Genomic DNA, 27,382 nt, shown 5'->3' with positions numbered 1-27,382 from the left:
CTGCAAGTCTGGTGAAAACAAGCCTGGGAGCCCAGACCTCCGGCAGCATTTTGAGTCTAGCCCCGCCCCTTACCCCAATTTAGCCTGAAGATGCAGTATTTTCCTACGCTGCGATCCAAAGAACTGAAGACTACAATCTGCCAGCATCAAAACGCTCTTTGGCTATATCAGATATCACAGATAACAGCCATTATCGTTAACATGATGCCAGTAGACCAAGGGTGACTCTGTCTCCCCCTGGTGGAGGACGCACACACACCTCGAGTCTAAGAAAACAGGAGGTGGTGCTTTTATTTTCTTAAGCGCTCAATGAAGAACTGAATGTCCGGTGAGTGAGGACGAGGGTCGCCGTCCAAGGTGAAGTGAGAGGTATTCAGAGAGGATGGTGGGTTGAATCACTCTCATTTATTTTATTCAGCATGCATCATGATAAAAATGAATGACGGAATGTGAGTCATCCAGATGACCGTGCTTTTGATGCATGGATGAAGTGAAGAACTAGGGGACCTGCAATCAAGGATATGAGCCTCAGGTGTGAGACCTGCGCCACAGCAAAACCTCAGACCCAGAAACTGAAGAAGGCAGCAGTCACACATTTAAAAGAAGAAGAAAAAAAACAACCTTATACTGGTTAAAAACCATTTAGTTTTCTTTCCGATGAAGATTTGCAGCAGATGGAAGAAACAAAATGTGAGTAGTGCACTCCATCTTGTGTGACTTTGCTGTTTCTATCAAGTCAAGTACATCACCCTGTAGCGGTATGCAGGTTAGGGAGACCAACAATAGTGAGTAACAGACCCTGGCCTTCATATCAGCAAGTCCTCAGCGTCGCTGAAACACTCAAACCAGCTTCTCAGTTCCAAACTATTTGACAGCAGCGGGAGACATCGCAGCACGGTACGTCCCTGGGAGGCCCGGACAAGAGAGTTGGTTCTGACAGTAAGTTGCCAATCTTCTGCAACCACAGTCCTCACTTTCACCTTTTCCCGAAGTGAGGCGAAGCGGCGACGGCGCTCTCCCGGCGGGTCGGAACCTCAGTGTGCTTGCTGTGAGTGGATGTATTTTGCCGACAGATGTCTGAATGCTTGATACCGACGGCAAGTGTTGCGGCGACCCAACGGGACCAATCATTCTCCGCAACCTGTCAGCCAGCAGTGATGCATCCCCCCGTCCCCCTCCCCCTGCTGGGCGAAGGCGAACCATATGTGACCAAGGCAGACGTGACGTTTGATTCCTGTGAAATTTAAAAACCTTCCCCTCCGAACACACACACACACACACACACACACACACACACACACACACACACACACACACACACACACACACACACACACGTGGACTCTGATACTTTAGGTGAGGAAATTAGAAAATTGTGAATACGGGCAACACGGCTTGCTTTGTTCAGCTTCCAGTCTTTAAAATGTGAAGTTATTTAGATTGAAAGCAAAAATACAACAAAGATTTCCTCTTTTATTGCCCTTATTACAGTATAGTACAACATGCTCATTTCCACATTGCACTGCTGTAAATATTTCACATTGTTTACTGCATGACACTGGGACAGCTCGATTTAGATGCTGCATGACTTTCAACCTTAAAAATTTATGATTTCTTTCGTTCCGTTTCATCCTTCATGTCTGTGCCTGCTTTTGTAACAAGCTAAACTATAAATATATCATGTTGTGTCATTTAAAAATATTAGATTGGTGTATAAAACAAACAATATGAAGAAGTGTTGTTTACATCGGTCCTGGTTTGACCGTTCAGTCTTTTTCCCCCCACTTTCTTTTTTTTTTTTACATTGCAGTGGCTGTGTTACATTTTGCTCTGAGTGACTTGTAACCTCCAAACCCTTCTGACTCTCTCCTCTGTCGTGTCCAACACCCTGAAGACACTGCTGTCCTTTGTCTTCTCGTAGTGCTGCAACGCTGCCCGGAAGACGCTCACTGGGATGCTGTAGTTGAGATGTGGATACAGTACTTTGGCGGTGACGTCCTTTGTATTGCTGGACACAATTCCTGCAAAAAAAATAAAAAATAAGATAAAATACATTTAAATATATATGTCAGAATTGGAAAAACAATCATGCAGAAGGTGAAAAATACATGTATATCAAAAAGTGTTGTCCGTGTGCCCCCTGCTGATCAAAAGCATAAAGTGCTATGGGTTTTATTTATTCCCTTACCAAGGAGCTTCCCGGTGTGTCTGTGCACCACGGCGCCCCCACTGGTCCCTGCTTGTACTGCACAGGTAGTTTGAAGCATGACCGGCTTGTCTTCCAGGCTGATAGCTTTTGAGAGGACGCCACAGGTCAGGGATGGACCGCAGTGTCGACCGATCCCGCCGAATCCCACCACAACGACAGGATCTCCTGCATTCAGGGGAAGTGTCTTTGTTTAATAATTTATTGAATACTGAAACTTCTAAAGGTCTTTGCAAAACCAAAAATGTCACAAAACCTGGGGTAAAACTCGTTGCCATCTGAGGGACCGAAGCCCCTGCAAACGATTCTCTTAACTGAACCACAGCCAAATCATAGGGTGACGAGTCGTTGGTGGAAAACAGAACGTCAGCCACCATGTTGAGGACTCTGCGTGGAAGAGATCAGCGAGCGTAAGATATTCCATATCAGCCACAAACACAAAAAGCCCTGCAGAGAGAGATATTTGGATGCCTTCGGTGCCTCATAGGTTAGGAAATACAGAAAGTGCTGCTAATGAGATTAGGATGTATTCTGATTGGTCTACTTCAATGTAATTGACACACAATTTGTCTAATGAACTTAACAAGTTTGTTTCAATGGACTCTGCACAAGGAAAATACACAAATTTCATAAGCTTAAACATGAGACAAACATGCCAAGCTTTTATATCCAATCAGAAGAAAAGGCCAACACTGAGCTGGCCAGTATTTTAAGAGCCTCAGACAACAATAAATATGCTCCACCTGTCCATGTGATGGAACTTCAAGGTGACTCTCGACTGTCCATTCACAACATGCCGGCAGGTGATAACTAACTGGGGACTGACAACGACCCCGGAGCCCCAGAGCTGACCACTGTCCACTAAGCAGACGATGGGGTGTTCGACCGCAGCTGGCTGAAGCGCTGTAGCGGACATCTGGAGACGGTCGTCCCCAGGAAAGAGCCACTCGTCCCAGATCGGCTCTTGAACTTTCCTGCATCGGATGATGTTTTTGAAGATCGAGTGGACGGAGCAGACCAGAGAGAGGCCGATCCATTCGGTGGCCTTCCATCCAAAGGGAGACACTATGACCCCGATGAGTCTCACGTCATTTGGGCTGTTCACGAGGAACAGGCCTCCGCCCTCGGTGCCGGGTAGGCACCTGGCGTCTGTGAGGATGACGGCATTGTCCTCTCCGCTCAGGTTGCTGATGATGCCCCGGCTGAGGGTGCCGATGAAGAGATCCAGGCAGAGGGAGCCAAACGGGGAGCCGCAAGCCACCACCGGGGCACCCTTCCGGAGGGATGCGCTGCTATGGCAGGGTGTGGTTCTCACGTCAGAGGAATCTCCCAGCACCACGCTGGTTCTGAGGACGGCGAACCAGCTGAGATACTGAGCGTCTCTGGCCAACTCCTCGTCCTCTTCGCCAGCGTGAAAACGCCACTGGTCAGCTTCTTGGAACACGGACTGGAAAGCTTGTTGGAACTCTGGGCAGTTCACCAGCAGGAGCAACTCTGCGGGAACATCCCGGTGCAGGGCTGATTGGGCTCTGAGGCTACCCCGAGCTGAGCTGCTGCAGGCCGGCAGGCTGACCCGGATGTTTAGTCGCTCACTGAAGCTGCGGGGTGACAGGAAGCCGCTGTCCGACGGTGGGGGCCCTGCGTCGGTGATGAAGCGTGAGAACGGGAGCCCGCTGCATATCACCGTCCCGGTTTGAGGATGGACGACGACTCCGCTGCAGCTGACTGGTGTCTTCGTGGAAAAGGCCTCCGACAGCGACACCACACAGCAACACCTGTCTACCTCCCGCAGCTCCATGCCGTTAGCTGGTGCACTTTAACCTTATGTCACCGGCGAAGTTTAGTGACTTTAGGCCTTCGAAAACATCAAAATGCATGCAAGTGGAGCGCTATGTCCACTGCAAATCTCCATGTTACGCATAAATAATCAAGACATTGTTCAATATAAGCAATAAAATCGGGATATAACTTTAAACGGTGTAACTGTTTACTGTAGCGAGTCCGTTCTTCCTGGTTTGACGTCATTCGTCAACGAAAAGAGGAGGATTCGATCCGGCGGATTCGATTGGCCGTGATGTAAGCACGCGCTGCTCTTAGCCAATTGGTGAACAGGAAGTGGCAACGTGCTTCGCTCAAGACCTCCTACATGGACCCAAGGGCCGCGGCTTGTTCACGTCAAAGTAATATTGTCAAACTCATACAAGTAATATTGAAATGAAAGTGTTGGTATTTTTTTTATTTTTTTTTTTTTTTAGTTAGCTCAATACGTTATAAACAAAGGTACCACACTCCTTAATAATTTATAGTGTCGTGTATTTCGTTGTTTGAAACGTTTCATTGAAAAAAAAAAAAAGAAAGAGATAAAGATCAAGTTAAAATTTGAAATATCTGTAGAAATGCACATTACAATAATCTCTGTTTCGCGGCAGATTGCCCTTCCCTTTGTGACACGAATATTTCTATAGCACATGCAGTGTATGTGAGCTGCTGTAATTATAAATTAATTGTTTTTGTTTGAAACAGGTGGTGTCATCATCAGGTGTGTGTGGTCAAATTTGAGGCAGGCGCTGCTGTTGGATAATATTCCATTATTTCATACTGTTCTCACGCTGTTTTGATTATTGTTTTAAAGGTTTATACTTCAGAATGTCTATCTGTTTAAAATAGGAATTAATTGTAGTCTAACTGCAGAAAACAATATCCATGTTCATGTTTCTGTATATTACAACTCATTCAACCTCCACTACTGTCGATCGATCACGCACGCAGTAACCTGAGCATAATTTCCTTTATTTTAAACTACTGCACTAATCCTAACCCTAACTAGATACGTGGGCTGGTTTTGTTTTGTTTTGTTTTTTTAAATTTTTACCTAAAAATTAGGCCAATGGTGTGGATATGAGAAATGTATGATCTGTTTTCAGAATGTATGCATTTATTTTGAAGGGTAAACACTGTCCCCCACCCTATAGTCCATGAGAGAAAGAATAAAACATTAAATGCTTTCTTACCCAGAATCCTTACAAGCTCCCAAATCTATTGTGGAGCTCAGTCCCAAACGTAATGTCTCTTAGAACTCAAAGTGTAATGACTCCACCGTTGATGCTCCTCTAGAAAAGATCCTTGTCAGTACCCTCTTATCTTTGTCTGACTTTCCTGCCATTCTCCTAATGTGCAGTTGAGAATAGACACTGTCCAGGTGCTAAGACCAGCTTCTGCCCTTCTCTTGGCCTTTACATTCCATGCTATGGAATTTCCAAACTTTTCCCAACAACCTATTTTTCCAATAACCTGATGTTCTGGATCACGTTCATCATATTCTTTAGATATTTTGGACATTACCTCTAAAACAAGTTCAAACACAAAACAACAACAACAACAACATTAATAACTGTTGACATTTTCTACACTTGACAAAAAACGTTTAAACTCTTAGTCAATACTTTGTGGGACCACTAGGTGGCCCTTCAGCTGCATTGCATGTATATGTTCTAGGCAAATATTATTAAAAAGGTAAAATAAAAATAAAAAAAACATTATTAAATGTGATTTTTAATGTGCTCTTAGCTAATCTTTAAATTTCATATGAATGCGGTGAGGTGATGTGGGGCAAAACGGGGACATGTTTACCTCAATGTGCCCGTAATGCAAAGGTGCTTTAAAACAATGAGTGGCATTGTGCACAGTCTGATTCCCTTCCACTACTAGTTACATTTTGGGACTGAGGCTGACACCTGGCCAGGTGTAGATATCTGTCATGAAGGGGTCATAGTTGGTGTCCCACAGAGAAGCTCGAACAAAGCTGTTCTTGTCCACAGGCTCGGGGTAGTGGCAGGCCATGCCTTTAGCATACACATACTCCACCACTTTGACAGCCATCTGGACAGAAACTTCCCTGATGTTGCACAGAGGAGGATAAAGTCTGCCCTCCTCAAGCTCTTCATCTGTCAGCTGCTCTGAAAGAGCCTTGGCAGCCTCTAAGAACACTGTGTCACAGATGTGTCTCACTCCACTCAGGATCACAGCCAAAGCCACACCTGGGAAGATGTATGCATTGTTCCCTTGCCCTGGCATGATGACTCGGCCGTCACTCAGAGTCACTGGACCGAACGGACTGCCGCTGGCAAAGAGACATCTCCCATCAGTGAGCATGTAGGCCTCCTCTGCTGTGCATTCTGCTTTCGCAGTCGGGTTGCTCAAGGCAAATATAACTGGCCGTTCATTCAGGGCTCCCATGGATTTGATAACATCATGGGTGAACAAACGTCCTGCGCCTGCCACCCCAATAATAGTGGTGGGTCGAATGGTGTTGACAGCATCTAAAAAGTCCTGAACATTACCAGGACTGTCGTGGACAAACGCCGCTTGGTTTCCGTCTGTTTTCTCCTGTCTGCCCTTTATTAATAATCCATGTTCATCGTACATCCAAATTCTCTGTCTTGCCTCAGTTTTGCTTATCCCTGCCTCCATCATGGCCACAACAATCAAATTGGCGATGCCGACGGCAGCCTCTCCTGCTCCGAGAAAAAGCACTGTGTGTTCAGTGATGGGTTTACCAATGGCTCTCTGGGCTGATAACAGGCCAGCTAAGGCAACAGACGCAGTACCTTGGATGTCATCGTTGAAGGTGCAAAACTTTTCCCTGTACCTTTTGAGAAAGCGGAATGCATTGTGGTTCCCAAAGTCCTCAAACTGAATCAGCGTGTTCTGCCCATATTTTTCAACCACGGCCTCCATGAACTCGTCAATCAGGTCATCGTAAGCTTGAGAACGGTCCCGCTTCTGGTACAGGCCCATGTATAGTGGATCTTTGAGGAGAGTCTCATTGTCCGTGCCGACGTCGATCAGGACAGGTAGACATGTCTCGGGTGTAATCCCAGCACAGGCGGTGTACAAACAGAGTTTCCCCACAGGAATGCCCATTCCATAAACACCTAGGTCTCCTAGTCCTAAAATACGCTCTCCATCCGTCACAACTACTGCTGCAACATTTGTTTCAGGCCAGTTGTCTAGGATGGAGCGGATGTTACCTTTGTCCCAAATGGATATGAATAAGCCCTTTGGTCCTCTGAAGATTTGTCCATACCGAGTACAGGCCAGGCCGACAGTAGGGGTATAAACTATTGGCATGAGTTCCTCTATATCTTCCATTAGGACCTTGTAGAAAAGCTTCTCATTTCTTTCCTGGATGCCCATCAGGTAGATGTATTTCTGCAGAGGATCCGTCATCGTCTTGAGGTTGGTCTGAAAACGCATGGCCTGAGTCTCCTGAGTCTCAACTTTGGGTGGCAACAGACCATGTATTCCTAAAATCTGCCGCTCATGCAGTGAAAAGGCCATGCCTTTGTTGGTGCGGGGGTTGAGCATGAGGGGCTTGCCCTTCACTCTGGTGTGGGCTGATCTGCATGAAAGCACACATGGACTCAGGGACCAGGACGTCCTCAGTCTGGACATCATTGTCGCGTCTGGACTGCATGAACAGTTCTCAGAGATGTTTTGGGAAATATCAGCTTCAATGAAAAGAAAATGCTGTAATTTTCAGTACATTGTTGCTTAATGCGGTTTGGACTCCAGGCATGTTGCCTAATGGAAGTGAACCACAGATAATTATTCTTTTTAAAAAAAATAGGCTTGGAGCAATTAGGTGTTCTCTTTAATCTTGCTCCTTTATCAAAGGATTCCATTACATCACTCTATATTTGGCTATATTTGGTGCAGCCCTGGTGACAGGAAGCTAAGACCAACCCCCTTTCTTCAGCTGCTTGCGGCTGCACTTCTTGTTCTTCAGGGCATTTGTCTCCTTTTAAGGCTAGCGTGCAAGCTTCAAACATAGCTTTGTACTCCACTGCCTACGTGCACACTAATGAATTTTAACTCGAGTTGCTTGTTTTTCAAGTAGTGTGCCTGTCGTAAGTGCTGGAGGTAAATATTTTAATGAGGCGGTGTTTGTGTTTGCTTTAGTGCGATGCAAAATCTTTGGAGCTCTTCTGAGTGTCTGTTCACCAGAACAGCCTCACCGCTCCTCCCTTGTGCTTCACAGCTGAAGAATTATGGCATTTTCCCAAGTAAATGGCTCTGGAGAAGACAGGTTTTTCTCCACTGAAATGTCTGTGTGGGTGAACTTTGATGTCTTGTCCCCAATAATTTGCATTTTGTCCTAGTTCTTGTTAAGCAAGCTTCAGGTGTTTTCACAGTGTGTTACTCCTGTCGGGGAAATTCCACCTCTGCCATCCATCCATCTTTGTCATTGCACCAAGTCTTGCAAACATTAATCTCCATGTTAATTTATTCAACACATCCACTTGTGACAAATTCCCACACAGCCAAAATTGCTTTGATGTTTACTTCCAACATGGACTGTTTTAACATTTAAATGAATACTTCAAGAAAAAACAGTTAACATTTTTTTATTCAGTACAGTAATCAATCAAAATGTCATACCTCTGCAATACCATAGATAAGTATTACATTGCAAAATTTGTAGTAATGCTGTCATACCGGTTCTTATTGTTTTCACTTTAAATTCAGAACAATGACAAAATATTTCCTGTATTCAAACTTGTTTGACCGAGCTTTTGTAACAGACGCATACCGTCACCACTCAATATCTCGTCTAATGCTAAACAATTTGCAACATTAAATTAAGAGAATATAAATAATGTATTGGATAATATTGCACACCACCTGAGGGCTCTCATAGTATCACTGCATTCTAGAGAGCAGTCACTAATCACAAAGTACTCAGGTAACTTTACAACAGCGAACAAAGGCACAGTCACTGTGGTCCAGTTTGAGTCTGGATCTGCTGACCCAACAACATTGTTGTAACAGTGTTTTGTTTGTGTTTTTTTTTCAAAAGAAATCTTCCGATATTAAAATATAAATTAATGCACATGTGGTCTCATTCCACGAATTGGCTTTAAGTAGTAAACCCTTCATTAATGTAAGAACAATGCAGTCACCAGAACCGACTGTCTTTGGAAGCAGCAGCAGCGATTATACTAAAACATTCATTGATATGCCACTCAATTCTTATAGCAATCTACAAAAAAGTGGTTAGCTGTCTGTAGAACTTGACTGCACTTTAGATCCGCACCAGAGTAAAAGAAATTGCATACAAAAATACTTCCTTTGTGAGTATTCTCGCTAATGTTTGTGATCAACTCAAAGCACAGTGTTCACCAAGCTGACCTTTGCTGTAAGCTGAAATTGGTTACTAACAGTAAACCCACGTCCCAACCCTCTTTAAAGCTTCAGCACATTCAGTAAACTGTATACACTACTGGATACTAGTACTGTTGTATTGGCTTCAAATAAATGTAAAAAAAAAACATTTTTTTTACATGCTCAGTCCTAAAAATACAAACTAAAGATTCATAAACTAACCTTTGTTTACACGAGGGGATGATGATTGCAAAACGCTAACATAGAACACTTTCTCTGAGTGCAGTTCTCCAATAAAATCTCCATAGCAGGTAGTTTTGTGTGGAACAGTCTCGACGTGCAGGCTGCACTGTGAATCTGGTTACGGGTGATAAGAGATGGCGCACTAGCCGATATACTGCGACAGCCAGCGGAAACCATCTCCGTAACCTTGTCTTTTCAGCACGCTGCACATAAAAACTTCCATTGGCCTCAAATTTAAGTCCTTCTGTGGCACAGTACCCTGGAAAGAAACAGACAGAGCCATAAGTAAAGAACCTGATGCCCATCTGAAACAGTTCCTTTACATTTATAAAGAAAAGCCGAGAATTCATACTAAATAAGGCGTAGAACGTCTAACTCTGAAATTAAAATCTCCACTTTGGCTAAACTTATTCGACAGCCCATCAGTTCTATGCTGAAAGGTAAATATATTTTACCTCGAGATAACTGCAAAGCTTATTCTGTATTGTTTGAAGTGTGACTCAGGTCACAAGGCAGAGTCAGAAATTGAACTTTGCAATAATAATTGTAGACACAAGATCACATAATTAGCTGTCTTTACCTTTCCGGTTGTATATCCATGAAGACCAAATATTACTCGGAGTCCATCCTCACTGATGGCCTCTGGACGGTCTATTTTATTCCCGAGGATGAGAACCGGGACATTTGAGATTGTTTCATCCGTTAACAGGGCCTGCAGACAGTATGTTCAACATGTGTTCACCTCATTGTTGTGATTATTGAAACATTTTAGGCGACTTGGCCAAGTAATCAAGTTGAAATCCATGAGAATGACTCACATCCAGTTCAACTTTAGCTTCAGCTAATCGCTCATGATCGGCGCAATCCACCATGTAGACGATTCCGTTAATGGCTGGGAGGTAGTTCTTCCAGATCCGTCGTGCTGTGAGCACATGAACAGTTTTATTTTTCTACTTAAAGACGCGTGTTGAATTTGGGATTGCATTATTATACAACATTTTTCATCTTTCCACCTTGCGTATGGCCCCCTAGGTCAAATGTCGTGAACGTCATTCCAGCTATGGTCAGCTCCTCCGATGCTGAGGACGGAGGGAAGGATCCATCAGAAAGCAGGAAATACACGGCTGATGTCTAATCTGACCTTGTGTGCGAGTGCGGGATATACTTGGATGTAGTGTTGGCACATGCTGTCCCAGCCTGTCGTCTCTGAGCATGTGCAGGAGTGTCGTTTTTCCAGCATTGTCAAGCCCGAGGAACACCAGCTTCCCTGTCTTCTTGTATAACCCTAAAAAAAATAAACAAACACATACATGTAATTGATCCCATATTGAGAAATAAATCTAGAGTGGAAACAAATTGGTTTTAATGCGCTCTTTTGCAAAACAGTATGTAAAAGTGCATACAAGTTAAAATCTGGGTTGAATTGAAATACATGTAAAATTGGTAAATGCATATTTTTGTAAGCATGATAAATTTAAAGTTTCAAAATTTAAGAGGAAAACAGAAAACTGTGCTTAGTTCAAAATTGAGCATCATTTTGTTCCTTTTTAATGAAACATGGGTACATTTCTAAATCATGTTAAGAGTTTTGACCCTAATTCCCGAGGGGCAACTGAGTTTGTACAACAACAGCTGTGTATTTCTTTTTACCTAATAGTTGCAAGACGCTGCTGAAGCTCTTGCAGATCCAGTCAAATATAAATGACATCTCTCTTGACTGCCTGTTGAAAACCAAACGTAAGTCATTTCATTGCAATGACACGTTAAACCAAACATCCTAATGTACACGTACTGGGTGTCGCATGCGGTTGTCCATGTTCAAGTTACTCTCGGACCTTTGTGATATTATATTATGACCAAAAAGCTGCTTTAAGGAAGCAACCTTACACAATTACCCATCCAAAAATGTCTATACATTTCTAGACAACAGTGGGATTAACTCTATGTTTGCAGCCTGCTACGAATATGCTTCCTGATAAAACTGATGTGTTTAAGAGAGGGACCAAAACAAGGCCTCAAGTGACTTCACTGACAGATCAGAACTGAGTTTTATTTTCACTCTCTCGTTTCTCATTTCTGAGATGTTCGCTTGCATACTAGAGTTACATATCGTTTCATAAATGTTGCCTTACATGGGGCCTTTTTTTGATGCGAAAACACCAACTGTGATACGTGAAGATTTTCGCACTGTTGCAATATTTGCATGATCCCATTCTAGACCACAGCACTGAAGCTCTTTGTCAGTAATTATTCCTGACCCGGGATTACTTTTGCTGGTATGTGTAAGCCCGGTGTAATCACACAGGCGTCAGGGCATGAAAGGCAGAGGAGGCCAGAGCATGTAACACACGAGCGTGCACAGTGGGTGCATGGGTTCCTTTTTGGATGGCTGCTCGCTCTTGGAGCGGTCTCACTGTGTCACACTGATCTTCCTCTGACTATTTTTATGACAGCTTGTGGCAAGGACACTTGATCTTGGCAGGCAGCCCCCCCTGTGCTGCCCCCAACACACACACACACACACACACACACACACACACACACACACACACACACACACACACACACACACACACACACCTGTCACCCACTGTGGCCTTCACTGACCAGTGCTTCAGGAAATTACCGAACAGTTCACAGTAATCCAGTTGAGCAAAACCCAAGTTATTTGTTTCGTTGCTGTTTTTTGTTTTTTTGTTTTTTTTTTGTTTTTACATTATTCGAAGTGAGACAACGGTTATGACGTAATGTATAAACCCAAATAATTATGACAATGTGTCATAAATTGCCACAAGACGTTTGGCATTTTCGAAATGTCTAAAAACATTACTTCAAATGCAAAAATAACAAATAAGCCCCAGCCTTCCAGCGTGTTCCTCCATGCCTGGGCTCAGCTAAACAAAGATATAAGCTGTAAACAACATGGGCGCAGGAGGTCCACAGAGGTCTGAACTAAATCGGTAACTTTGTGGCAGAGTCCGAACAGGCAGAAACCCCTGGCGTTCAGAAGAATGTCGAAACTTATGTGAAGAAGGACAACAACAACAACAACAAAACCGCATGTGTGACGCTGCTATTACCTTTTCGCGAGCCTATGCACCTCACGTCCGTCGGTTTTTGGTGTTCGTCTGTGGACCAGAACGACGCGCTGAAGTGCGGCGCGTCTCTCGTTTCTGATTGGCTGAAATGGCCATCAGCTAGCTATGTCAGAGTGCTCCAGTATTAGCACAGTTGTGGTATATAAAAATAATAATAATTTGTATTATTTGAAACGACTCAATCCTGCGGGGTTTTTTTTGTTGCTGTTTTTAATCAAGTTGAAAACAACCCCAAAGAATTATAGAAAATAAACCTATATATGATAGCGGCGGATAAACATTTTTGTTAAAATGCCGTTAGCATAGCATTAAGTCCCAACTTAATGCATGGAATTCAAGTTTGCGTGCGCCAGAAGAGCTACGTACACCTACCTGATTCCCATTTGACTTGACGTCCTTCATCGATAACATCTGCAAACCTAATTACACTGAACCCAAGACTTTCATTTTGGATGAAAGCTATTAATTCTGGGCTTTGGTCTCAGGCCCTTTCAGCAGTCAAATCTTGTCTACCAGAATCTATATTATTTAAGTCGCTTTTACAGGTACATTATAGGCAGACACAACACACTGTATGTCGTCGATCCCAGTTAAGATGCATTTCTCAGAAAGGTGGACGTTTGTTGTGACGTAATGACCACAACTGTGGTCAAAAGTGTAGTTTGTAGCGAAAGCAGGCAGAGAAAATACTAAATGCTCTAGATGTTTTTATCTATGTGCTTGGTATGTTTGACGCCTTTGCGTATCCCTGTCTATGGAAAGACTACAATGAACGTGAACGCCAGAACGTTGTGCCCAACGCTAGGTGGCAGCATGTCAACAGTGGCAACTCGAGACGTTAAAGGCTCAAATCGAATTTTAACTCACGTTGAACGTTCATTCTTTAAAAACACGTGAGACAAAACAATAGGAATCTGAAAAAGAAAACGACACTTTAATTACACTTTAATCCCCAAAAGCTTTATTAAAGCAGCTGAGAGTCAAATCCAACGACACGTATTTTGTTCGTGAAGGTACATCTCCAAAGGTACAAAGGTACATCTCCTTTGTTAAATAAGTGAAAAGTGTTGGTCGGACCAGCAAATGAGATTGTTCGTAATGTTGCCCCTGCTTTTAATACAGTATATATCCAGGTTTTATATCCCGGTTGTCTACATGGCAACAGCCACCATTCACATTCCTTTCTGTCAGGCAAATGGTTCCAAAAGTAAAACGGTCATCGAATGCTCTTGCAAGATTAAAATCCAACTCGTGTCTGGGCTGGATTATTTCTTGTAGAACCATTTATCAACTGCAAAGAAAAAAAAAAGTCAGTATTGTATTGCACCAGTTAAGTTCGAGATATAAAGGTCCCATAATATGCAACTCACGTTAACATTTTTTCCTTTTTTTCCCCACAGTAATAAATATCTCAGTCCTCTCAAAATACTCCAAATAAGAGAAAATTCCCTCCTGTACCTCTTATGCTTACTACAATTTTTAGACAGTGTGTGCTATAACAAACAGTTCTGGAAATAAACCCCTTTGTGATGTCAACGAGGGCAGTGATACCGCATCTCATGGCCACCCTGTTTTTGTCCTTTTCCAAATATGTGAAAGGTATAACAAAGCATCAATTTTAACTAGAGCCACAATGGATAACATCAGAGGAGGGCGACTCTGCTAGAATTCATGAAGAAATACAACGACCAAAACATATATATTGTATGATATGGGACCTTTAAATTTAAGGAGAGAACTTTTTCAGAAACACTACCTGAGCAGGGAATGGGTTCTTCCTTGCCGCAAGGACACGTCTAAAAGTGGAGCGCAACATAAGTTAGAGGAAACAATCAAGAATGAATAAGGCTCTGTTAAAAGACAGTGCACTCTCGGAGAGATTAAACTTACATCACCAACAGCAGCTTTAGCCTCATCTTCCGAGCAGCAGAGAGGACTACCACAGTCCGACAGGCTCGTGTTCCTGCTGTATAGCATGATAAAAGGCAAGTACTTAATGTCCGAAACAGTACAATGTATGAATTTTATTCTGAATTTATTGTTCATATTCCCCATATTAGCTGTAGTTTCAAAACATTAGGAGCAGCGTTTTACCAGCTCAGTTCACCGGCTTTGGCTTTTTGAGAAATGAGGTCCTTCCAGTGGTTGTGAGTGCTCTTAATCACTTGAATGGCAAAATCCTGGAAATACAAAAAACGGTGAGTATATTTTTTCCTTATCTGACACCACATTTACTCAGTAGCTCTGTTTTAACAGGACTGACGTGTGAACCTTGTAGGACTTTCCACCAAGTTTGACAAGGGTGTCAGCCACATTCTTTGACTGTAAATATCCTCTGAGCAGGCATAAAATGACTCATGACCAATATTCAATCATTCATCACGGAACAAATGGTAGCAATACAAGGTGTGTTAGGTGGACACCTTGTCTTTGAACTCCCCGTCGAAAGCAAACTGGTTCTCTGGCTTTCCGTCAGGCACTTTGTACCTTCTGAACCAGTCAACGGTGGCCTCCAGATAACCAGGTTTCAGGCGCTGGACGTCGCCAATGTCTAAGAAAAGAGAAAAAATAACATGGAAACAAGAACAGGTTGAACGACGCTGCCCACCAGGACGGCCGGAGAAAAGTACCAGACGTGCTTACTGTTGAAGTCGTTGGCTTCTGGGTCCTCCACATTGATTGCAATCACTTTCCAATCAGTCTCGCCCTCGTCGATCATGGCCAGGACGCCGAGCACCTTGACCCTGATCACGTCACCGCGGGAGCACACCTGACGGGAGATTCAGTCTGAGGTTCAATTTCGGGCAGTCGATATCCTTTTTCTCTTGAAGCATACGGTGGCATTGATAATCATGGTAAACGAGTTGGCCAAGAGGAAGGACACGGCGAAACCACCAGCTGTCGTCATACCTTGCTGCCGATTTCACAGACATCGACGGGGTCGTTGTCACCACAGCAACCAGTGTCTGCATCTTTGTGTGCAGGATCTTCCCACGTCTGAAATTCATAAAAAAAATGAAGCACGGCAGATGAATGAGTTGAACCACTCTGTAGTTACTCAACACTGAGAAGGTGCAACTCTAACAGATGCAAACCTGAGGAATGGCTCCGTAGTTCCAAATGTAGCCTTTATGCGGGAAAATGTTTGCCACGAACCTCAACTTGCCCTTCTTCACATCTTGCTTAATGGGGTTCAGGAGGTCTTTAGTGGCAATCTGAAAAGAAATTGTACTGACTTATCAAAGCTGATCGGCAAAGGCTGTGAGTATTACACCAAATTGTTGTTTAAGATGAGTGAGGACTTGTACCTCCATCTTTGCATTTGTCCATCTTGGTACCTCAACAACCATATGGAAGATGTTCTGTAGGGAAATAAATAAAATATACATTTCATTTGTATGATTATCTTTATTTTGAACTAAAGCAGCACATGCACACTTGCATAATCAGACATACTGAAACAAAACTGGCAATGCTTAAATAATCTGATACTCTGAGGCTTTTAGTTATCAATAGAGGAATTGTTACAGAGAGATAGTCAGTAGATCATCTACTATCTAGACAGGGGGGTGGGGGGGGTGTTGACACAGCCTTTAGCAAATGGAGAGGTAAGGCCACAGCCTTCAGAGTCAGACTATGAACTTTTATCAACTTTATTCACAACTGTAAAATGTCCATAAATTATAGACTCGAGATGACTACAAATATACAAGTTAATACCTGTACTAAGTTTTTCCTACTTTTAAAAGATACATTCAAAATCCTTTATAAGAATTTGGAATAGTTAGAATGGTATCTTGGCATCGACTTAGCATGTCTTGCTGGGCCTGATACAGTACTGTGCCACTTTGGTTGCCTGCCCAACACCATCCGAGAACACTCCTTGCTTTACGGCCACACGGCGCGGCAGCAACAAAACCTCCAGTATGGCTACAGGTAAATATATAAGCCACACACTCAACTCTGTGTTTCTCCAAAAGCAGATGCACTAAAGAATATGTCACTGGAGGAGCTCATGTGACGATGTAGTCCTATGGCAGACCAGCCGGCTACAGTGTGTCAATGTAAGTGGTGCAGCTCTGTTGTTCCAGAAGTACTTCTGAAACTCGCTATCAACTGGTGGGAATACGACACAGTTGCTCAAAATGATGCACTGCGGTTCAAATAGGGGCACCCTCATTTTGATTTCAGTAAAATGAAGTTACCTGGCCCTCATCTGCATACATGGGTATATCATGGAATGGTGAGATGTACTTCCCCTCAGCATTTTCTGAAAGACAGAGAAGAACAATGTTGTATAAATGCGGCAGACGGACCCCGCTCTTGGCTGAAAGCCAATGCATATCTGTTTACCCAGTCATAAAAAGCCAACGCACGCAGAAGATAACCTGTTAAGTGATAATCACAGCATATACGCACCGTCTAGTTGAAAAGGACAGTTGTCCTGTTTGAGTGTTTAACTTTTTTCTTTCTTTTTTTTTTTATAGCTTTTTTCATTTTTGGTTTGACCCACTCAGTCCAGTGTGTTTAATTTGCTGCATCACATGTAGGGCAACTTTCCATGACTTTGGAAGTTTGCCAAAGCTGCAGCACAGGTCAAAACTCCCCCTATGCTCCTTTTACCATTAACACCATCAGCTCTGTGAAGTTCATTCATGTTGGTGGAGGGGTGCATTTCTTGTTTGTTCTTTTCTTAAAATCCTGATGTTCCCGAGGCTACAGTCACATGTTACAATTGCAAATACGCACAAGCAATGGTTCTGCAATGTTGTTGTTTTAAAAATAAAAAGTACCAGATTGAGCTCACATGCAAAATATATCATTTCAGCAATGACATCATTTAGCAACATTGAAGTCAGGACGCACGACAAAACTTGGTAAAACTCATTGTTCACTCTTTCAAAGTGAGGTACAAATCTCTTCATTTTGCAACAGGTCTGTCCTCTTCATCAAGTAGATTAAGCAAATTGTTTTGACTATGAAATATTCCAACTGAGCAGCATCTCAGTTCACTTTTATCAAGAAAAGGCATCTTCAGTTGTATGTACGTGTGTTTTTGTGATATACTCTAGTTATGTTTATTTCAAATATTTCTGGTTCATTACACTGCAGAACTGACGAAGGCACGACCCACTATGATTATTATTATTTTTTTTTTTAAAGCTAGATAACCCTTCATATAATCCGTCTGTAGTTCTGTGGATCATTTATTAACAGCTTACTGAAGCTACACTCTTGTCCTCTCCATGTCAAAGGCCTCATTGTTATTGGTATGGTGCTCGGGAGTGATTCCCAGCAGAAAGGGCGTTGCTCACCCAGATGCAGGCTTTACTTTCTGTTCACTGACGTGTTCTAGCTTTGCGTTGGATTTCCGAAACAAAAAACGAAACAAAAAAAACAACAACGAGTGCCGCCACACAGTGCATGATGCAAGAATAGTTTGCGTGCGTTTCGGCAGGGCGAGATGCAGATATGGCACAGCGCACCTTGCTTGACCTGGATGTTTCGATATAAACCGGCACAACTGGCTTGACGTAACGTTCCACCTGCTATTCTGGCTGACGAAACCAACAGACCTTTTTTTTTTAGAGAAACGTCTACTTTGTTCACGCAACTACACGCGGTTGTTGATAGGCAGCGGCTATAACGATACATTAAGTGACACGTGGGAAGCGGCAGTTAGCCTCAGAAAATCGTGTACAGACTTGTAAGGCAGCAAACGAAGATATAAATTGTGTTTCCATTGAGTTGTTTTTCCCACTTACTGAAAAAGAGCCGGTAGCTCAGGGAGTTGGTGTTGCCCCTCTGTTCCACTGCGAAGCTCATGTCTGCGCTGGTTTGTGCGTCTGCCTGACTCCGGGATAAGGGATGGCGGCGGAGGGATACGTCTCGATTGGTGGCGAGCGTCGACGAGGCGTGTATTGCGCATGCGCAGCGGTTCCATTCAGTGCCTGTCGGAAACGTTGCTTACAGTACTTAGGGTTGCTAAAACGTCTACTTCTACGGCTGTGTATAATAACACTGAATGTGACGTAGGTAATTGCTGCTTTGAATTACCATTTTAGAACTAAATCCGATGTATATAACATGTATTTCATTAATCATTATTTATCGTGTTTGTTTACGGGACATACAAGAAGAACATGAATGCAACGTCAACCCAACGATATTGGCTAAAGCTATGAAACTCGGCTGCAGCTTTATTTCCTTTAGAAAATCTTGAAATAAACACATAAACAGTGATGCATGGATGACACATGTTCATTTAATTCAATCTCTTCAATGATCTTTACATGTCGATCCCTAATTACAAAAATAGTTGAATCGTAATCGTAGCGTATTTAGAAGGAAAACACTTGTTGTGACGTTTAGGTTATTTTGGGACACTTCGACACGATTTAATTGATTTTTTTTTTCTTTCTTTTTTTCCGAAGTGGGCTGGCACTGAACCCCTCGCCACCCCGCCCTCTCACACAGGCATCACATCCGCCCGCTGGCCGTCGTGCTTCCTGCCTTGTCGAGGGAGGGGACGGTGCTGCTGACGGCTGGGAGGACGACAGGAACGACAAGAAAGAAGAGTAGGGGGAAAGGCCCGGGATTCCAGCGTCCGTCAGGAAGTGAACGCCCTTCTTATTTTTGCAGCTGTTATATTTGTCATCCTATCGTCGCCCTCCCAACCTCCCCACAAAAAATACCAACATGTCCAGTCGTCAGCTGAGCGAGAGCAGGGCGATCCCGACCAGGAGGGTGTTGATCAACGACACAACGCAGCTACCTCATGACTATTGCACCACCCCTGGAGGCACTTTATTTTCTACCACTCCCGGAGGTATGTGGTCGCCTTGTCAACACGGCAGGTTCTTTTGGATGAGGGTCGATGTGATGGCGCGGTTCCTCTCTCTCTCTCTCTCTCTCTCTCTCTCTCTCTCTCTCTCTCTCTCTCTCTCTTAATTTTTCTTCCCTTTGTTGCTATTCTGCAGCCACCGTGATAGCTGCTCGCGTCGCTGTGGCCTAGGCTTGCCTTGTCATCTCGATCAAAACAATAACAAAACAAAGCCCCGCCTACTGTCCCCCCCACGCCGATGCCCGATTGGCTGCTTTGCAGCGCAGAGATTCTTGCAAATGCATTTTTTTTTATTTTTTTTTTTTACATCAAGCCCCCCCATAGCCGTTCGTCAGCACGTGCATCACCATGGCGAACGCCTTCTTGTCAGCCCTGGTGAAGGGCAGGCTGACAGATGAGGTTAGGCTGGAGTCTGTGACGTATGACGATATGGAGCAGGTGGAGGTTTGCCCAGGAAAGGAGAGGAATGAAGGTCTGCCGCAGCAGGATTGAATACTTGTGTAAGAGAGAGAGACAGAGTGAGAGAGAGAGGTTGCAAGGAGTAGAGATAAAGAAGGTGGAGGATTTAAAGTACTCGGGGTCAGAGTCTAGCGCAACAGAGAATGTGGAAAAATGCAGAGCAAGTGGAGGAAAGTGTTAGAGGTTTGATTTGTGATAAGAGTATCAGCAAGAAGTGGAAAAACGCAGTGTTGGGAACTGCTGGCGCTGAGGAAAAGGCATGAAACAGAGTTGGAGGTGGCAAACAATGGAATGTTGAGCTTCTATTTGGGGTTGACCAGGATGGACAGGATCAAGAAGGAGTTCTGTCAGGGGAACAGTGCATGTAGGATATGTGGGAGTTAAAGCACATGGACAGAGTAGAAGGATGTTGAGGTTGGAACTGCCAAGCAGGAGGCCTAGAGGAAGAGCAAAGAGATTTATGGACATAATGAAAGAGGATATGAAGTCAGCTGGTGCGGGAGAAGAGGATGCAAAAGAGACTGATAGATGGAGGCACTCAATTGGCAATGGCGCGCCCTGAAGGGAGACGCCAAAAGGACAAGATAATCGTGTTTGAAGAGCATTCAGGTTGGAATAAACAATTTATAGAATGATTTTTAAAGTCAGGAAGTGCAATAAATCATACAATGGATCTTATTATTCATTTGATGCTTTGTTGCAGGATCTAATTAGAGCTTCTTCTGTTGCCACGATGTATAATATTGAAATGGATTCAAATGTACGAGATGTTGTCTGGTTTGTGAGGACCCAAAATAATCAGATAGGAACCTTTACTGTCTATTTGTATAGCACCAGACATTTGTCACAATAAACACAGTGAACAGTGTGCGATAGGTCACATTACCTACAAATTTTCACAATAACATTCTGTAAAAAGTATGATGCTGAGTCAGAAATGACTCCATCTGCAATGGCTGGGTGAAGTCCAGACATTTGAGCTGAATCACATTTCCTGGTATGTACACAAATAAACTGAGTGCGTCTGTGTTTCTCTGCCACAGGAACCCGGATCATCTATGACCGCAAGTTCCTGCTGGACCAGCGCAATTCCCCCCTGGCCCAGACGCCACCAGCGCACCTGCCTGTCATCCCCGGAGTGACCAGCCAGAATGTCCTGAGAGAGAACCAGAAGAACGAAGCCAACAACCACGTCAAGAACCACGACGGCAAGCCCGCTAAAGGTGAGGAAGTGTGGAAGAATGAGCGCATCCCCTCCTCGCACAGCCTCTTCACCGTTTCCCCTTGTTCCTTTTTTGTTTCCAGGTGAGGATGCTCAGTTTGAAATGGACATCTAACAAACTGGAACCGCACCAGCAGAAGCAAAATGACCTGGCACGACACGTGCCAGTGGCTTGGCTTGTAGAAACCAATGTTGTGAGCCCTCATGGCAGCCATCTTCTTTAGCTCTCTGTCCTGCTGCTGGATGTGCTGTGTGTGTTTGAATGAACCTTGAGGATTCAGTGTATCATAAATACAGCCACAGTGTGTTACCAACCTGGAAGCAAAAGGGTTGTTTTGCATCAATTCCCGTGTTTACTCGTCGCTGTGCAAATGAAAGACCGCACAGCGGGGTGCAGGTCTAAAATGTCACTCACCCACAGCAGCTAGTCAACCTCTCCGTTTGCCTGAAAGTTTCATGTGAGCCAGAATCCTTAACATTGCACATTATACAACTGGCCATATTCAACCCCAGGCATTGACCAGTCATTTTGGCCTTAGATTCAGCCAAAGGCTTTGATATTTATCACAGTCTTTGGTGTCAAAGCTCTTCGGCTAAACATTTTATTTAATTTTCTCTCAGTTCAGGATTGAGTGACTTGAAGCGCTGGTTATTTTCACTTCTTGTGATAATATGTAAAGGGATACTCTCCTTTTTCCTTGGCTATTTGGTGACAATTTCATGTCATTCCAAGATTTTAGTTTCCATTTCTAGCACAGATGCCAGTTTAAGTTTTTAAAAATTTTAAAGAGAAAAGAAATCTCTCTCTTCTGAAATATTTAGTTTTATTAAATTCAAATGATTGTATTTCCTGCTAATATGTGAAACTGTGAGTCTGGCAATGGGAAAGAAGCTTTCAATGACAATGGGATGTCATTATTGTGACTGTGGAACAAATTATTGATGCTTTGTCCTCCTTCTTGGCTCAAGTTATCCATTTGTATTAATTTTCAGTATGGTTCAGTGATTTCTTTTTTTTGATTTTTGATTTTTATTTGTCAGAAATAAGAAGGGGTAGTACGGGAATACATTCAACAATTATTGTAAGACCAGATACCCAGTCTCTAAAATTCATGGTTCATTTCCAAATTTGCAATTTCAGGGTAAAATACAATGACATAGAAAAAGATGAAACTTGAAATCCAGATTTTTTATATATATATACATTTTATTTTTTAAAACAGTTTCTAAGTATTGATGCTTTTTGTTTTGGGAATGAATACTGTTAAGCCTTTAATTTTTGTCCAGTGTCTAGGAACCAGACTACACTGTCTGCACAAGGCTTGATGGATATGGTGTCTATTCATTCACAGATCTGCTCCCAGTGTCCTTAATATAATTTACAAAACTTTATTGTTTTAATGTATCATGTCAGCCCATGCCTTACTTGACATCAAATGCAGTAACTGACACTCAGTTCCACATTGCTGATGTGTCCTTTCCAATAGAGGTTTATTTTTTCACTGTAACACAGAACAAGTAACTCTGTACTTGTACGGTTTATTTTTTTCCACAAACATTCAAATGCATTGACACAGAAGGAACTCAAAGTCATGTCCCACTTAATAGAAGTTATCTGTCTTAGCAGAGCAGCTCCTTACTTGGCATAACAAATACCAGGATGTACCAAATTTATTCACAACATGAGTTTGTCTGTCTGTATGATTGGAACCACTGAATGGGCTGAAATTGTGTAGAATATTTTATTTTACTTTTTCCTCATGGCTTTACAGTTCTGGCCATATTAGAACACATCTGGTGGAAGGGTTGCTTCAGTACAGTTTGCATTGCACATCTTTGAGGATAGAATATTGCAGTGTCATAACTTCATATTACACAAAAATTATTTTGCATATTGACTTGGTTTGACAGTGAGGGCTTAACATTGTGTGACATTTGAAACAAAATTATGAGAACTTTGGAATAACTATTTTACATGAAAGTCAAATGCCAGTGGACACTGTTGCTGCAAGATCAATAAAGTTCTGTAACAAAAAACTGTCATGGCATGTCGTTTGTTTGTTTGTTTTTTGCTAATTCTGTGGCTAAGTCATTTTTCATAAGATTTTTTCACATTAGAAGCTGTTCATGGATCAAGACAACATCGTGTTTTGTAAGCAGCTTTGAACCCTATTTAAAAGTGTAAAAGATATTTAAAAGTTGCATTAGCTGACCCCTGGCGGACTCAAGAGACAGTGCGGCGTTTTTTCTTCGTATTATTTTGTTGTTAATGTTTCCCCATTGAGACTCGAAGCGCTGAGACCTTCTAAAGTGTTTCCGAAATGTTATTTGTTCTTACGTTGTACCCGAGTTGTAAACATGAATACTCATCAAAAGAAGATAACAACATTTCGCAGTCTGCCCTAAATATACTTTATGCCTATTTTCAATGTAACTAATTCTAAAAACGATTTGTTAAATGCTTTCTGAAATGGGTAAGAAGTAAGAGTGTTAGCAAATAAATAAATACTTAAGTGTATATTATTTTAACCTTGTTTTTAAATCAGGCACGCTAAGTGCTTGCCCGCTGAATTTTCTGCAGGCATTAATCCGGGCGCCTACCGGTCCTTCCTCCTTTTCTACGTCCCTGAGTGAGGCCGGCGTCAAGATGGTGAGTGTTGGGGCTAAAATACAAATAAAATCCGTCCATCATCCTGTTCATCCTTTAATTTAGACACTTCTATCGCTTTGTGTGCGATCGTTGATGCCCCAGATGTGCCAAAAATGTCAATATGGATCAAATATATAAATATACAATAGCAAACTTAAGCGACCATATCATGTTGCTAACCCGAGTGCAGTTCTCCCGCACTGTATACACCAACCAAATGCAATGTAACCTCCTTGGCAGCCTTTGCGTGCTGGAATTATTTCTTCATCATTACATAGACGTCTGGACCTTGCTTCCTAACAGAATTTTCGTTTAAAACTAAAAATCGCACGAAAACCCGGTCCTAGCCTCCATCTGCTAACGTTAGCATGTAGCTCTTGTAAAGTAGCATAGCGGCCCTCCTTATCAGAGAAAGTAATGTTCTATTTTACTTCTGACAAAAAGCTTCTTTTCACACACACACCCTCCCATAACGTGGTTCAGTTGCTGTTATAGAAAACTTGAAGGCAGAGAAACATTAAGTTTTCGGCGAGGAAAGCATGCGTCAAGCTAACGTGGGCACTACTGTATGGCTGTGATAGAAAACGTCAGTGTGGTATTCTGACTAACATCCGTATTTCTGCAAGCCTCTTGATATAACCGTGTTTGTCTCTAAAATTTTCAGAATGACACAGTGACAGTCAGGACCCGCAAGTTTATGACGAACCGGCTGCTTCAGAGGAAGCAAATGGTAAAAGTCCTTCCACCTATTACAATGTTTCTGTGATTTTGATCAGAATCTCATACCAAAACTTTGTCTTTGTAGGTCGTCGACGTCCTGCATCCCGGCAAGGCGACAGTCCCCAAGACCGAAATCAGGGAGAAGCTTGCAAAAATGTACAAGACCACCCCTGATGTCGTGTTCGTGTTCGGCTTCAGAACTCAGTTTGGCGGTGGCAAGACAACCGGCTTTGCCATGGTGTACGACTCCCTAGACTATGCCAAGAAGAACGAGCCCAAACACAGACTGGCCAGAGTGAGTGTTGCTGCTGCATGAGCCTGTTCGTCCCCAACCAAACCTGCTAATTGATTTTGAAGTGCATAGTTGTGTTGCTAATATTTTATGGACCTTAAAGCTTGCGCATTATTGAATGATGCATGATAGATGAAGTAGTTAAATGACTGGTTTAGTTTATGGTACTTTACTTATTTGCAATGATTAACTATGTTTCTTATGAAGGGAGCAGGTTGAATGTGGCTCAACACATCTGTCTAGTCTTACAGTTATCTTGTTGTTTTTTTTAAATCATAGATTCACTGTTTTAGAGAGTTGTGATTTGAATTGCAATTCACTGGCCTAAATGTGAAGGTTTTGTCTGTTAATGTGGGATTAAAAAAAAATTCATTGGTGTTTAACTTGTGTTCTGCAGCATGGTCTCTATGAGAAGAAGAAGACCTCTAGGAAACAGCGCAAAGAACGCAAGAACAGAATGAAGAAAGTACGAGGAACCAAGAAGGCCAGTGTGGGCGCTGCTGGCAAAAAGGTATTGTGACCGTTATTTCATATTTAGTGACAGCGTGCTGTCACCAAACCATTCATAGTCAAGTTTTCTTGGTCAAAATGTCTTTTGAGGTAGGATGATATCGGATTGGATAATGAAGAAAAAAAAAAAATTGCAAAGACACAAGACATCGCTGAATTTAGTGCTGTCTAAGTTCATTTTGTAATCATTCCTTTTCTTCCTTCATTACATTGCTTGTTTCACCCCTGTTTTGATTTCCTTTGTCATTTTTCCAATCGTATCAAATGCGCTTCTGGACCTGTAGAAGGTAAATGTTGTGAGCAAATAGACTAACTGCAGTGTGCAGATAATCCAGGAGTGATGGATAGAGGCTAACTCCTCCTTTTTAAACCCTCACCCACTTCAGAGTTTAAACCTTGATACATTTCCCACTAAATGTATCTAACGTGACTTAGTACTTGACAAAGATTTGACCCAAACTGGTGCTGTCAGATTCTTTGGCAACTTGAATTAAGTCAAATCTAGTTTAAAAAAAAAATCCAGCACTAACCAGGAACATTGATTTGTATTTCGAAATAAATATTGTTTGTTCCCACCTTTACTTGACCAAAGAGAAAATCCTTCAATATACTTGATTTTCCTTCATTTGTCATAACTCCACCAACCCAAAGATTAGTTTGACATCATTTCTTTTCACATTTCATTTCTCAACATGTTAACGATCTTTTGTTCATGTTTTGTTCTTGATTTTGCCACCCATGGATTTCTCGCACAGAAATAAAGTGTCAGTGTGCAGGTATAGAACTGGAACAGGCATGGTGTGCTGTTGTGTTGCACATCAAATGCCAATAAAGCTACGCTGTGCATGTCACGCTTTCCTGCAGTTCCTCCCCATTCAACCCGTCCTCGTGGTTAAAAGTCGTTCCTACTAGTTTCCTCTCCTCTTACTACCCTTCCCCCTTGTCACTCTGCCACAGGGCACTTGTGCTTAAGCAGAGCTTAGGATAGTTCATTAGTCGTAGAGTTAAGTGTAGCATGTGGACCCTTGAGTGTGTGAAATGTAAGAGCTACAACTGTGGATTTCTTATGAGAGTTAATTGATTATTTTTTTTAATAACTTTGTTGGTTGCCACGGTGTGATCCCCCTGAAAATATCGTTGTCTAAATTAATCCTGTCGTTGCCTGTTGAGACTTCAGTTGTCTTGTTTGCGAATGACTTATAACTGACTTATTCAATTTCTTGTGTTCATTTTTGTGCTTTCTCTTTGCAGTGAGCCTGGACTGCCTGGGAGGTCTTCGTGCTCAAGATGTTCTTGTATATTGTCGCCAAATAAACTTTGGAAAAAAAAAATTGGAAAAGTCTGTGTGCCAGTGTTTTGTTCTGAACATTCATCAGTTATAGAAACGTGTTTCTTGAATGATGGATGAAAAACATTTTAAAGGTCAACTCTTAGTCTTGGTTGCTGTTCTGTTTTACTGTCTAAATCAAGGATTCGTTACTCAGGCAATGTAGTTTAATCTCAATTCCAGAAAGGCATGTGATCATGACAACGCTGAGTCCATAGTTCTAGTCACGTTTAACATTTTCTTCCAGATAAATTGGCTCGATTCTTTCCGTCTTCATTTCCTAAAGCCGTAACGGTGACACCTTGTGGAGTTGCCGTAGCATTACTCCATACCTCGTATTGAGTCGAAAAGCAGACGGTGTCAATTCAAAGGGTTTACAGAAAATGCTACTCTATAAGATGAATCCGAATATTTTTTTCCTCCAGTGCATGTCTATACAGAGTTTTGAAGTCCAAGTTTGTGAAAATGCTGGTAGATTATTTTCCCTGTTAAAAAAAAAAAAAAAAAAAAAAAGAGCGGCGGAGTGATCGCATGCAGTAACGTAAAGTGCCACACGAGGGCTCCCTTTATTGAAAAGTGTTTCTCCCTTGAAGAATGGCTCATTGGACCTTCCATATGTTAGCGAGAAAAATGAAGCTGATCGTGCG

The 27,382-nt window shown here is 42.5% G+C and overlaps 5 protein-coding genes and 1 pseudogene across 6 annotated transcripts; 2 read left to right on the top strand and 4 right to left on the bottom strand.

Moving 5' to 3' along the window:
- Positions 1-1,471: 1,471 nt before the first annotated feature.
- tysnd1 (trypsin like peroxisomal matrix peptidase 1) lies at positions 1,472-4,255 on the bottom strand. Its single transcript, XM_076018436.1, has 4 exons — positions 2,950-4,255; positions 2,463-2,593; positions 2,189-2,374; positions 1,472-2,021 (listed from the first exon to the last, which is right to left on the bottom strand). The coding sequence occupies exons 1-4, from the start codon at positions 4,002-4,004 to the stop codon at positions 1,819-1,821; spliced, it is 1,575 nt and encodes a 524-aa protein (XP_075874551.1). The 5' UTR covers positions 4,005-4,255; the 3' UTR covers positions 1,472-1,818.
- Positions 4,256-5,361: 1,106 nt separating this feature from the next.
- On the bottom strand, positions 5,362-8,203 carry LOC142883520 (NAD-dependent malic enzyme, mitochondrial pseudogene; annotated as a pseudogene).
- Positions 8,204-8,474: 271 nt separating this feature from the next.
- sar1ab (secretion associated, Ras related GTPase 1Ab) lies at positions 8,475-12,870 on the bottom strand. The gene is made up of 7 exons (XM_076018456.1): positions 12,694-12,870; positions 11,264-11,334; positions 10,779-10,898; positions 10,627-10,692; positions 10,432-10,535; positions 10,194-10,325; positions 8,475-9,872 (listed from the first exon to the last, which is right to left on the bottom strand). The coding sequence occupies exons 2-7, from the start codon at positions 11,319-11,321 to the stop codon at positions 9,756-9,758; spliced, it is 597 nt and encodes a 198-aa protein (XP_075874571.1). The 5' UTR covers positions 11,322-11,334; positions 12,694-12,870; the 3' UTR covers positions 8,475-9,755.
- A 780-nt stretch (positions 12,871-13,650) lies between these two features.
- ppa1b (inorganic pyrophosphatase 1b) lies at positions 13,651-18,626 on the bottom strand. The gene is made up of 11 exons (XM_076018453.1): positions 18,477-18,626; positions 16,917-16,981; positions 16,020-16,073; positions 15,807-15,926; positions 15,622-15,708; positions 15,355-15,481; positions 15,135-15,262; positions 14,806-14,891; positions 14,602-14,677; positions 14,468-14,507; positions 13,651-14,002 (listed from the first exon to the last, which is right to left on the bottom strand). Exons 1-11 carry the CDS (start codon positions 18,535-18,537, stop codon positions 13,977-13,979), a joined length of 870 nt encoding a protein of 289 aa, XP_075874568.1. The 5' UTR covers positions 18,538-18,626; the 3' UTR covers positions 13,651-13,976.
- A 579-nt stretch (positions 18,627-19,205) lies between these two features.
- Positions 19,206-23,117, top strand: eif4ebp2 (eukaryotic translation initiation factor 4E binding protein 2). Its single transcript, XM_076018460.1, has 3 exons — positions 19,206-19,540; positions 21,058-21,237; positions 21,320-23,117. Exons 1-3 carry the CDS (start codon positions 19,411-19,413, stop codon positions 21,349-21,351), a joined length of 342 nt encoding a protein of 113 aa, XP_075874575.1. The 5' UTR covers positions 19,206-19,410; the 3' UTR covers positions 21,352-23,117.
- A 231-nt stretch (positions 23,118-23,348) lies between these two features.
- Positions 23,349-26,747, top strand: rps24 (ribosomal protein S24). Of its 2 annotated transcripts, XM_076018457.1 has the most exons (7): positions 23,349-23,388; positions 23,783-23,886; positions 24,551-24,616; positions 24,692-24,901; positions 25,296-25,409; positions 26,164-26,184; positions 26,660-26,747. In XM_076018457.1, exons 1-6 carry the CDS (start codon positions 23,364-23,366, stop codon positions 26,167-26,169), a joined length of 525 nt encoding a protein of 174 aa, XP_075874572.1. In that variant the 5' UTR covers positions 23,349-23,363; the 3' UTR covers positions 26,170-26,184; positions 26,660-26,747. The 2 variants fall into 2 exon arrangements, with proteins under 2 accessions (XP_075874572.1, XP_075874573.1); XM_076018458.1 differs by lacking the exon at positions 26,164-26,184.
- Positions 26,748-27,382: the final 635 nt, after the last annotated feature.

The sequence above is a fragment of the Nelusetta ayraudi genome, unplaced genomic scaffold, assembly GCF_046127955.1.
Source record: "Nelusetta ayraudi isolate G7.1 ecotype Tasmania unplaced genomic scaffold, CSIRO-AGI_Nayr_v1 ptg000008l, whole genome shotgun sequence".
NCBI classification, from domain to species: Eukaryota; Metazoa; Chordata; class Actinopteri; order Tetraodontiformes; family Monacanthidae; genus Nelusetta; species Nelusetta ayraudi.
This window is presented reverse-complemented; position numbering and strand designations above follow the sequence as displayed.